At 42.6% G+C, this 12,374-nt stretch overlaps 6 protein-coding genes across 6 annotated transcripts; 5 read left to right on the forward strand and 1 right to left on the reverse strand.

Moving 5' to 3' along the window:
• Positions 1 to 58: 58 nt before the first annotated feature.
• MIM2 (Mim2p) lies at positions 59 to 499 on the forward strand (the record flags this gene model as incomplete). Its single annotated transcript, XM_003682385.1, has 1 exon — positions 59 to 499. One exon carries the CDS (start codon positions 59 to 61, stop codon positions 497 to 499), a length of 441 nt encoding a protein of 146 aa, XP_003682433.1.
• A 56-nt stretch (positions 500 to 555) lies between these two features.
• TDEL0F04120 (uncharacterized protein) lies at positions 556 to 1,134 on the reverse strand (the record flags this gene model as incomplete). The annotated part of the gene is made up of 1 exon (XM_003682386.1): positions 556 to 1,134. The coding sequence occupies one exon, from the start codon at positions 1,132 to 1,134 to the stop codon at positions 556 to 558; it is 579 nt and encodes a 192-aa protein (XP_003682434.1).
• Positions 1,135 to 1,341: 207 nt separating this feature from the next.
• SWF1 (palmitoyltransferase SWF1) lies at positions 1,342 to 2,328 on the forward strand (the record flags this gene model as incomplete). Its single annotated transcript, XM_003682387.1, has 1 exon — positions 1,342 to 2,328. One exon carries the CDS (start codon positions 1,342 to 1,344, stop codon positions 2,326 to 2,328), a length of 987 nt encoding a protein of 328 aa, XP_003682435.1.
• Positions 2,329 to 2,516: 188 nt separating this feature from the next.
• On the forward strand, positions 2,517 to 7,280 carry ARO1 (pentafunctional protein ARO1p; the record flags this gene model as incomplete). Its single annotated transcript, XM_003682388.1, has 1 exon — positions 2,517 to 7,280. The coding sequence occupies one exon, from the start codon at positions 2,517 to 2,519 to the stop codon at positions 7,278 to 7,280; it is 4,764 nt and encodes a 1,587-aa protein (XP_003682436.1).
• Positions 7,281 to 7,638: 358 nt separating this feature from the next.
• On the forward strand, positions 7,639 to 11,043 carry MTC5 (Mtc5p; the record flags this gene model as incomplete). Its single annotated transcript, XM_003682389.1, has 1 exon — positions 7,639 to 11,043. The coding sequence occupies one exon, from the start codon at positions 7,639 to 7,641 to the stop codon at positions 11,041 to 11,043; it is 3,405 nt and encodes a 1,134-aa protein (XP_003682437.1).
• A 299-nt stretch (positions 11,044 to 11,342) lies between these two features.
• ERG27 (3-keto-steroid reductase) lies at positions 11,343 to 12,344 on the forward strand (the record flags this gene model as incomplete). The annotated part of the gene is made up of 1 exon (XM_003682390.1): positions 11,343 to 12,344. One exon carries the CDS (start codon positions 11,343 to 11,345, stop codon positions 12,342 to 12,344), a length of 1,002 nt encoding a protein of 333 aa, XP_003682438.1.
• Positions 12,345 to 12,374: the final 30 nt, after the last annotated feature.

A 12,374-nucleotide genomic window follows, 5' to 3' on the forward strand; every position in this document is an offset into this window, starting at 1 on the left:
TCTGGTGAATTTGGGCTTGGAATTTCCGTCGCTCGTAGCAGCACGGGAATAGAAGGGAATGAGAAAGCTTACTTTCGCGAGATGCCAATTGATGAGTAATAGAAGTGAAAAGGTTAGGAGGCTGGATATGAGCGTTGGGAATCCTTTTGAACCATTGTTGGCATTGAGACAGCCCGATGGTGTTGGAACCGGTGATATTTTTGGTGAAGAAGTCGTGGTAGGAGGGCTGGATCTTTCCTATGATGAGATCGACTTCGAGGACAGCGAGGGCCAAAGTGAGGATGAGGATGGTGATGACGATGAATTCGAATACGATACGGATGAGATAGATGATGTTTTCGAGTCGCAATTACTTAGTGCGCAGCAACAGTGGGAAGAATCGTTAGAACAGTTGAACAAGGTGCTCAATTGGGTGCTCTTACCACTCGTAGGCAAGTTTATGGGAAGAAGGATGGCCAAAGTGCTGTGGCAGCATGCAATGGAATACCTGTGGAGTTGATTTGAGCTACGCAGTAGTATAGCATAAATAGCATAGAGATTCATAGAACTTAACCGTTAAACTCGCAGTTCCTTCTTGGCTCGGGCCCATAGGATTAGAAGGTAGGGTCGAACAAATTGGTCCTGAATGCTACATACTACTGAGTAGCAAAAAGCATTGGAGTCATCGTATTGTTGTAAAATTTGACAAAATTTAATTAAGGTGTCGATGAAAGCCACTGTAACGATCTTGAGGTCGAGTAAGCAGGTTCCGATGTGAGAGGTTGGTTTCTGGCGATGGTATGATATCCTTGCGTCGCTGTTTCGTGGGAATATCGATTGCAATTGTTCACGTAAATTGAACAAGATGTTTCTGTCTGCTGGACGCTCCTCGAATTCGTTAACTAGATCTGTGAATCTTATAAGTAGTTGTAATCGAGTTAGGTCCAATTGCTCATCGCTTAAACGGTCTGGCAGACTTTGGTGCCAATAATTTTCGCAGCATTTCCTTAAGCTTGAATCACTGATCTTGACCGAGTTAAAATAGAAGGATTCTCCTACAGTGACACTATGCAGATGTTTTAGAGTATCCAAGATTGTAGCACAACTTGCAGTTTGTTCAGCGGCAGGACTTCTTTGGAGATTTGATGTGGCCATATCGAAATGCTTGTTTTTAATTACTCCTATCAACGTCTCTGATGCTTGGGCCTTGTTTCAGCACTGTCACCGCCACTGGCCTTCGAGGGCTTCGATGGTTGTATTCACAGAGCTATGTTGTAAAGATGATCCTTCAACATCATAGCGATGCACATAACGCGAAGCATAAACTTGTTTAGAAGGCTCACCAAACCAAATAAGCGTGCTATGGGCCTTTTTAGTGTTCTACTATTCCTTGTGGTTGCCGCCCAAATAATAGTGCTGCTGCTGTCACCCTTTTACAAAGTCAAATGGCCATTCTCATGGTACTACACACGTATCTTCAGACCACTATTACAAGAAGATCAAAGGTTTCGCTGGAAGTTTTACGTCGTACCTGCATTCTACCTATCGTTGTACTGCTACATCATCTTTGTCCTGATCAGAGACGTGATACCAGTGATTGGTAACCGTCTCTTGTCAGTGGAGAAGTTATGTATAATTCCAGTACTAGTGGTGGCCACACCTGTTCTAGGTTGGCTAAGTATGACCGTGAAGGCTAAAACGAGCAGAGGATGTCAGCCTGGCTCAGCGCAAGAATATGATTACGATTACATCCTTTACTATCCCAATGTACAGTGTCGGACCTGTCACATAGAGAAACCAGCCCGTTCAAGACATTGCAATCTATGCCGAGAATGTGTTTTGGTTGCTGATCACCATTGCGTATGGGTCAACAACTGCATTGGGAAGGGCAATTACCAGTTTTTTTATGCGTTTCTAGTCGTCAATGTTATATCACTGTCGTATGGTTTCCTAAGAGTTCTGTGGATTTCAGTGATGAAGGACCCTTCCATGGTAGTATACCCACGAAGTATCCTAATATTCACCATCTTATGTGGCACTTTCGCGATAATTTGCGGTGTCTTCACGTATCTGCAACTACAATTGGTTAACGACGGTATGACAACCGGTGAGAAGGACAAATGGTATACGATCCAGCAGATTATGAGAGAAGGAAACCTCGTTAGGACTCTAGATGGTCAATTCTTTATTCAGGACCAGCAGAATCCAAATCAATTTTACAGCACTAACGCTTACGATTCCAAGCTTTACGTTCCACAGAACTACTCAATTGTCAATGATCCAAAAGATATTACCAACATCTACGACCAGGGATCCTTTTGGTACAAGCTAGAGCGCCTATGCACGTGAGTTTCTCTTGATTTACATGTCGATGACTCTATGAGTGGAAAATTTTTCTGGAATTGACTAAAGACCTTGACGGTGCGAAGTTGCACCATTTTGAGTCAAAAGGACCCCAGATAATCAGTACAACAAAGATCACAATTGTCCAATAGATTAGGTCGTGAAGGTACTTTTTGGATTTAAGAAAAGTTCCAATGGTATCGATGGAGAAAGTCCCCATCTTGGGGAAGGAAACGATCCATGTTGGCCATAATATTCACTCGCACATGGTGCGTACGATCATCGATGAGTGTCCATCATCTACCTATGTGGTAATCAATGATACTAATCTCTTGAGAGTCCCTTACTACCATACTGTTGTTAACGAATTGAAGAGGAGTCTTCCTGAGGGCTCCCGTTTGTTAGAATATTTCGTCAAACCAGGTGAAGCTCATAAGACCAGGGAGACTAAGGCAGATATCGAGGATTACCTATTATCCGAAGGATGTACTCGTGATACCTTAATTATTGCCATCGGTGGTGGTGTCATTGGGGATATGATTGGATTTGTTGCTGCAACTTTCATGAGAGGGGTCCGCGTAGTTCAAATTCCAACTTCCTTGCTTGCCATGGTGGACTCGTCCATTGGTGGTAAGACTGCTGTGGATACTGCACTAGGGAAGAACTTCATTGGTGCATTCTGGCAGCCACAATTAGTTTTGGTCGATATTAAATGGCTGGAAACTTTGCCCAAGAGAGAGTTTATCAACGGTATTGCCGAAGTGATCAAGACCGCTTGTATCTGGAACGCTGATGAGTTTGCTCGTCTGGAAGCTCACTCTGACATCTTTTTGAATATTGTCAATAACTCCAAGCTGATTAAAGTGGCTAATGAGAAGACCGATGAAGTGCAAGAGATCACTTACACGGCTATCGACCAAATGCTTGAACATACCTATAAGCTTGTTTTGGAGAGTATTAAAGTGAAAGCTCATGTGGTCTCCTCAGATGAGCGTGAATCCAGTTTGAGAAACTTGCTGAATTTTGGACATTCCATCGGTCATGCTTACGAAGCAATCTTGACTCCTCAAGCCCTACACGGTGAATGTGTCTCCATTGGTATGATAAAGGAGGCAGAACTTTCCCGTTATTTGGGTATTTTAACTTCAACACAAGTGGCCCGCTTGTATAAGATCTTAGTCGCTTATGGGTTACCAGTATCGCCAGATGAGAAATGGTTCAAAGAGCTGACTTTACAAAAGAAAACTCCTCTTAATGTTTTATTGAGTAAAATGAGTATTGACAAGAAGAATGATGGCTCTAAGAAGAAGGTCGTTATCCTGGAAAGTATCGGGAAATGCTACGGTAAGTCAGCTCACGTTGTCTCTGATGAGGATTTGAGGTTTGTCTTAACCGATGAGACTCTAGTTTCCCCATTCAACAGCATTCCTGCCGACCAAGCGAAAGTTGTCACTCCACCTGGATCTAAGTCGATATCCAACCGTGCTCTGATATTGGCCGCCTTAGGCCGTGGTACCTGTAAAATCAAGAATCTGCTACATTCGGATGACACTAAGCATATGTTAACGGCCGTACAAAAGCTAAAAGGTGCCACTATTACTTCGGAAGACAACGGTGAAACTGTTGTTTTGGAGGGTCATGGCGGTGAAACGCTGAGGGCTTGCGAGGAGCCCTTGTACTTGGGTAATGCCGGTACAGCTTCCAGATTCTTAACCTCTGTTGCAGCATTGGTTAAATCGGCTGGCACTCAATCACATGTCGTTTTAACTGGTAATGCAAGAATGCAGCAAAGACCCATCGGTCCTTTAGTCGACTCTTTGAGAGAAAATGGTACCGAAATAGAGTACCTGAATGCCGATGGTTCGCTGCCCATTAAGGTCTCCACTAATTCGTCCTTCAAAGGTGGCAGAATTGAACTAGCAGCCACGGTTTCCTCTCAGTACGTTTCTTCGATCTTGATGTGTGCACCATACGCTGAAACGCCTGTCACTTTGGCTCTTGTTGGCGGTAAGCCAATCTCCCAATTGTACGTAGACATGACAATCAAGATGATGGAAAAGTTCGGTGTCAAAGTCGAAGCATCCAAGACTGAGGCATACACATACCACATTCCAAAAGCTCAATACGTCAATCCATCTGAGTATGTGATTGAAAGTGACGCTTCTAGTGCAACTTACCCGCTTGCCTTTGCTGCAATGACTGGAACTACCGTCACCGTGCCTAATATCGGTAGCGAATCTTTACAGGGTGACGCAAGATTTGCTGTAGATGTTTTGAAGCCAATGGGTTGTAAAGTTCAACAGAGTGCTACTTGTACAACTGTTACCGGACCTGCACGAGGATCACTGAGACCTTTGAAACACGTCGATATGGAACCTATGACTGATGCATTCCTAACAGCGTGCGTTGTCGCAGCAATTTCACATGATGATGATCCAAACTCTCAAAACATTACAACTATCGAGGGTATTGCTAACCAACGTGTTAAAGAATGTAACAGGATTGAGGCAATGGCTACACAGCTTGCTAAATTCGGAGTTGCTACTAAGGAGCTACCCGATGGTATTCAAGTTTACGGTTTGAACTCCTTAGAAGACTTGAAAGTCCCATCTGATTCATCAGGGCCTATTGGGGTTGAAACGTATGACGATCATCGTGTCGCAATGAGTTTCTCACTGTTAGCTGGTATGACTAACTCTACCCAGTCCAGCGAGAAGTCCTTTGAACCTGTAAGAATTTTGGAAAGACATTGCACAGGAAAGACCTGGCCAGGTTGGTGGGATGTTTTGCACACCGAACTAGGTGCAAAGCTCGATGGTGCTGAACCATTATCAAGCGGTGCCAAGAGATCTAACAAGAGTGTTGTTATTATTGGAATGAGAGCTGCAGGCAAAACGACGATTAGTAGATGGTGCGCTTCTGTTTTGGGTTATAAACTAGTCGATTTAGACAACCTCTTTGAAAAAAGATACGGAAAGGGTTCCGTGAAAGATTTTGTTGCTGAGCATGGATGGGATGAGTTTCGTGCTCAAGAATCTAAGATATTTAACGAGGTCATTGAGAAACATGGCGATGATGGATATGTCTTCTCTACTGGAGGCGGCATTGTTGAATCTTCAGATGCTAGAAAGGCATTGCAACGTTTTGCAGCTAGTGGAGGTGTTGTTTTGCACCTACACAGAGATATCGAAGAGACTATCGTTTTTCTGCAGAGCGATCCAAGTAGGCCAGCCTATGTGGAGGAAATCAGGGAAGTCTGGGAAAGAAGGGAAACATGGTACAATGAGTGCTCTAACTTCACCTTCTTTGCTCCACATTGCTCAGACGAAGTTCAGTTCCAAAACTTGAGGAGGGCTTTCGAAAACTATATATCGACAATTACAGGTGTGAGAGAGGTTCAAATACCAACTAAAAGATCATCATTTGTTTGCTTGACTTTTGACGATCTGAGGAAAAAGGTTGACGATTTACCTGCTATTGTTTACGGTTGTGACGCGGTTGAAGTCAGAGTCGATCACCTGGCTAAACTTGATGCAGACTACGTTTCAAAACAACTTTCTCTTCTACGTACAGCCACTGACAGTTTGCCCATCATTTTCACCATTAGAACGAAGAAGCAAGGAGGTAAATTCCCTGATGAAGACTACCAGTGCTTGGAAGACTTGTTCAGAACTGCTTTGAAAGCAGGTGTTGAGTTTATTGATTTGGAATTAACTCTACCAACACAATTGCAGTACAAGGTCCTGAATAACAAGGGTTTTACCAAAATTATTGGATCTCATCATGATTTCGATGGAGCTTTCTCGTGGGATAACGCTGAATGGGAAAATAGGTACAATCAAGCTCTCTCCTTAGATGTCGACGTTATCAAGTTCGTCGGTATGGCTAAGAGTTTCGAAGACAACTTGGCACTGGAAAGATTCAGAGGTAACCACAAGTCTAAACCATTGATCGCAATCAACATGTCTGAATTTGGTAAAGTCTCCCGCGTGCTGAACACGGTGTTGACTCCTATCACTTCTGAACTGTTGCCTAACGCCGCAGCTCCAGGTCAACTGACCCTGGCACAGATCAACCAGACTTACACTTCAATGGGAGGAATTCAACCTAAAGAGTTTTACGTTGTTGGTAAACCAATCGGACACTCCAGATCACCAATACTTCACAACACCGGTTACAAGCTCTTAGGTTTACCTCATACCTTTGACAAATATGAGACTGACTTAGCAGCCGATATCAAGAAGGAGCTACTAGACGGGAAGTCCAATCTTGGTGGTTTAGCTGTTACAATCCCACTGAAATTAGATATTATGAAATACATGAGCGAGCTAACAGAAGCTGCCAAATTGGTGGGTGCTGTGAACACGGTCACTCCATTAGGCAACAGCAATTTCCAAGGTGATAACACTGACTGGTTAGGTATTAGAAACGCCTTGATCGGCAACGGTGTTCCTGAAAGCCTTGCCGGTGTTTCTGGTCTTGTCATCGGTGCAGGTGGGACTTCGAGAGCTGCTATTTATGCCTTACACAGTCTGGGCTGCTCTCAAATCTTTATCATCAACAGAACAACTTCGAAACTAGCTGAACTGAAGAATTCTTTCCCAGAATCATACAACGTTGTTGCCATTGGGTCGGCTAGCGAAATTGAAGCTCTGGAAACTTCCGTTGGTGTTGCTGTCAACTGCGTTCCAGGAGACAAGCCATTGGATGATGCTCTGTTGGGTAAGCTCGAGAGATTTTTGACCAAAGCTACCCATTCTTCTTTTATTCCTACCCTTTTGGAGGCAGCCTACAAGCCTGCAGTTACCCCAGTGATGAAAATTGCCCATGACAAGTACCAATGGCAGGTCATTCCTGGCTCCCAGATGCTTGTTCATCAAGGTGTCGCTCAATTCCAAAAATGGACCCAATTGAAGGCGCCTTTCAAGGCCATCTTCGATGCTGTTACGAGAGATTGAAGAGTCAAACTATGATGATAGATGATCCTTTATGATAAATAGTTCTTATAATTAGGCAGTTCTTTTCGACCTTGGCTGCTGCTATGCTATTTCGCTACATCTTATTTATGACATATAGCTTAACTACAAAAACCTAAAGGTAATCAGAATCTTCGGTGGTTATTCTTGATGGGCATATAAAGCTCGCTATTACCATAGGCTCTTACAATCTTATTGATGGTTCAAGATTCAGGATCCTGAGGTATTTGAAGTTCACGTGTAAAGTACGATTTTTGTATAATGATCATTAACATTAGGTTAAAAAGATGACTTTAAACAACTCTTGAGAAAAACATGAGCACTTTAGCTTCAAATTGAGATGACAGGCTATGTAGGTGGCGATCCTTATGAATCACCGACTTTTGGGAAAGCTTTATCCTTAAGAGTGGATGGTGGAGTCAATGCAATCTCAATCAATCCCTCTGGTAGGGACGTCGTGTTGGCCAGCAGGCAAGGTCTACATGTCATTGATCTGGACGATCCATTCTCTCCACCTCGCTGGCTGCGACATATAACACCTTGGCAAGTTGCAGACGTTCAATGGTCTCCGCATCCAGCTAAACCGCACTGGGTCGTTTCCACATCAAACCAGAAGGCCATTATATGGAACTTGGCTAGATCCTCGTCAGATGCCATTGAGCATGTATTACACAAGCATTTTCGAGCAATCACAGATATAAATTTCAATCACCAGCATCCCGATATCTTGGCTACGTGCTCCATTGACACCTATGTGCATGCCTGGGATATGAGAAGCCCGAGCAGACCCTTTTACACTACTCGTGAGTGGGTAGCTGGGGCATCTCAAGTCAAATGGAGTTTCAAGGATCAAAATGTGCTTGCCTCGGCTCATGGTAATGAAGTTTCCATATGGGACCTGAGGAAAGGCTCGACGCCGCTGGGGAAATTATTGGGTCATGAAAGTGGAGTTAATAGTATAGATTTCAATCGATTCAAGAATGATGAAATCATGACTGGTTCAAATGATGGCACTGTAAAGTTTTGGGATTATTCTGTGAGCTGTACAGAAGCAAAGAGGACTATTCGTACTGATTTCCCTATATGGCGAGGAAGATATTTACCATTTGGAGAGGGTTGTTGTTTGCTACCGACCATTGGTGGTGGTGACTCAGTTTATCTGGCAAGTCTTACAAACAGTGTGAAAAAAGAGAATAGTGATACTAAACTTCAGCCTATTTACGCCTTCAAGGGTCATACTAATCGAGTGATCGATTTTCTCTGGAGGTCTAGAAGCTCGTCTGACGCCCAAGTTGATGATAGAGAATTTCAGCTAGTGACGTGGTCTAAGGATTGTGATTTGAGATTGTGGCCAGTGCCAAATACGATATATGACAAAGTCAATCTCGACCGAAGCAAAAGGCTCGAAGAGACATTCCCCAATTACGAATATATGACCTACAATAAAGAACCTGCCGATTCTCGTCCTGAAGTGAGCAATGATTACAGGAGGAGAAAGGAGAAATTCGTTACAAGTTCAGGTATACATAAGAACGATGACGTTAATTACATTACGTGGTTATCAGGGGTCAGAATGAATCACACTGGCTCACCAGAAAACATTTTTACTGAGCGCACTATCCAAAACTTGGGAGAAGAGGTTAGTTCAATTGGTCATAAATTCCCTAAAATTATCTTCGAGAAAATTTCAGTTTCTACTGGTGAGCTTATAATAACACTGAATGGTCCCTGGTCTGATGATAATCCAGAAGAGTATGTTTTCTTGAGGATTGATGTCAAGGTTCCGACGGCGTACCCAAGCAAGGGAAATTCCCCACAGTTCTCCATTGAGGACAATGGCAACCTGAAACAGGAACAGAGAGAAGAAATTTCAAGAAAATTAGAGGAGATTGCCAATAAGTATACTGACTCTGGGATGTACTGCTTGGAGCCATGTTTGAGACTGCTATTAGGAGAAACAATCAACTTGGATGACCTGAATCAAGAAATTGAGCCAATACTTAATTTTGAAATCACCGATCAGATCGGCCTGGAAAACCTGTCTTCGCTTCCAAGTTCTGATGGTACTTCCCAATATTTATCAGACACGTCCTCAGAGACGCAAAGTGACCATTATAAGGCTGTTTTCGACTCTTCTGAGAACAAAGAGTTGAGAAATCCTTTCGGAAGAGATCTCACATTTGACAGTACCCCAGTGCCGAATGAATGTGGTGCCGTTTGGACCCCGACAGGCCAGTTACTCTGCTTCTTCATGTCAGAAAGCAACCTGGAGAAAAAGCAACAAACAATGCTTCGACTAACTGGAAAAACTAGGCATCAAAAAGAGCACAAAACGGGCCCCAGGGCATGGGAAAGTAAAGATAGTTCTGCCGAGAAGCCCACTAGGAAGAATTCTACGCGCCCCAAACGATACGTTGAAACAATTTCTACTCAACTAGTCTCCTCGAAAAGTATAAATTACTCATCTGATGACCAAGATTCAGATGGGTATTCAACTGATAGTTTTGACAACGATTGGAGCGACATACTGAGGAATGAAGTTGTTGTTAGAACAAAATTACCACCATTGCACGGTAATTTTACGAAAAAGTTTACTTCAGTCCATTCAGATTCGGCCAAAACTATGGACTCTTGGAAAAAGCTCAAGAATATTATTTTCATAAAGGACTTCAGCCATCTCATATCTGATCGTAAAGAACTGGCTCTCGAATATCACTTGACGAACTCTAATTTAGAGCAAGTGGCCAGAAATAATGCACTCGTGGCAGAAAAGTACAATTTAGATGAAATAAGTCATTGCTGGCAAGTACTATCAGATATGCTTATGACAAAGGAGATTTCTGATCCTTATGACTTAATGTGGGACAACCATCCGATGGGTATCAGATGGTTCGTGAAGGAAGCAATCAAGTTCTTTGAGAAAAAGAATAATTTACAGATGCTGGCAATGCTGTGTTGCGTTGTAGCAAGCCAGGCAACCAAGCATTTGAAGACTGCTGAAGATGAAGATGAGTCAAGACCACTTTCCCGAGGAAAAGTTGAAAGTTTAGTTACTTTTCGCAATAATGATACAATGAGATCTGTGAGAGCAGACCTTCACTCGCATTACTCTAGCAGCTTGGCTTCAAGTTCTGTAGAGGGGTTGAATAAAAATCGACATTCACCTGATGAAGTATCCGTGAAATCAGAGGACTATTTTAGCGCCAGACATCAGAGCTATAACGTTCGAACGATTAGTTCAAGCCCTCCGTTGCCTACACGGAGCCAGCAACCGTTTCAATCCCGATTGCCAGATCTGAACGTGCGGCTGATTCAAGACGAAGTACTCGACGCTATTGATGACCCTGAAAGACATCTGTTGGATCCTGAAGATGCCAAAAAGTTTAGGTTCTACAGTTACCAATATGCGAAACTCTTGTACAGGTGGGATTTACCAATGGAAAGGGTCAAAATATTGAAGATTAGTTTCAGTACAAACTCCACTGCATCGGATATCGCATCTCAAATGATTGACGAAAATAAAGATTTATTTGGTGGCATTACGACGACCTGGGAGGCGAATGACGAAAGGAGCGTCCATTTCCAAAACTGTAATTATTGCGGCCTCAAAGTTACGAGAAGTATTTTCGTTTGCCAGATATGCGAGCATATAATGCATTCTACCTGTGCCACTGAATGGTGGCAAAGCAGTCAAGAATGTGCTTCAGGATGTGGATGCTGCTGTCCAGAAGCTTTTCCCATGTAATTCAAGCATTTCACCGGGCATATAATCGTTTTATAGACTTTTGTGGATTCATCGATAATTATGATATTTTTGTCGTTTAGATTTCGCTAATTAGAGAATTAATTAACCAAGACATCGCTGCAATTAAGAAATTTATCACTACTACTCTGAAAGGGTTGGTTTTAGAGCTCAATTGAAGACCACAAAGCAGATTAAGCACTTATAATATGTCTGACCATAAAGTTGCAGTCATCACTGGAACGAATAGGTATGGAATTAATGCTTTAAGCCAGTATTGAAACGTTACTAACCGTTACTGAATGTTCAGTAATCTTGGATTGAATATTGCATTTCGTCTAATTGAGCGTGAGGATCCAAAAACCAGACTTACTCTAGTGGTAACTTCAAGGACTCTCCCTCGTGTCCGTGAAGTTATCGACCAGATCGAAAGTCATGTCAAAAAGTTGAAACGTCCAGGCATTGTGGATTATGATTACTTGCTAGTGGACTTTACAGATATGGTCAGTGTTTTGAGTGCTTACTATGAACTGGACAAGAAATACGATGCCATAAATTACTTCTTCGTTAATGCGGCCCAGGGTGTTTATGATGGTATTGATTGGGTCGGTGCAACAAAGCAAGTCTGCTGCAATATTATAGAATCAGTCACGAATCCAAATTATAGAATACAAAGAGTTGGCGTCAAATCCAGGGACGATCTGGGACTAGTCTTCCAGGCAAACGTCTTCGGACCATACTACCTGATTCATAAAATTTTACCACTACTGTTAGCTGGTAAAGCTAAAGTCGTTTGGATCTCTAGTTTGATGTCTGATCCAAAATTCTTATCCTTGAATGATATCCAAATGATCAAATCTGATACGACATATGAGGGCTCCAAAAGATTGGTCGATCTTTTGCATCTAGCAACCTACAAAGAGTTACGCAAAGACGCAGTTCATCAGTACCTTGTACAACCTGGTATTTTCATTAGTCATTCCTTCTCCGTTTACTTGAATCTATTTACTTATTACGGAATGCTATGGTTATTCTACATAGCTAGATGGATTGGATCTCCTTGGCACAATATAGAGGGGTACAAGGCAGCTAATGCGCCTGTTTACGTCGCCAATATGGTTGATCCTGAACGTCAAGATCTAAAATATGGGTCGGCTACCGACAGGAATGGTCGTGAATATATCAAAACTCAGGAAGTTGATGGGACTGGTGCCACAGATGTCTTGAATTATATAAGGAAGCTGACCTTGGAATGGGATGATAAACTAAAAGACCAGATCACCAACACAAGAATCCCCATCTGATAAATGTGGTTTATTAACCATATATAATAG

This window comes from Torulaspora delbrueckii, chromosome 6 (genome assembly GCF_000243375.1).
Source record: "Torulaspora delbrueckii CBS 1146 chromosome 6, complete genome".
NCBI classification, from domain to species: Eukaryota; Fungi; Ascomycota; class Saccharomycetes; order Saccharomycetales; family Saccharomycetaceae; genus Torulaspora; species Torulaspora delbrueckii.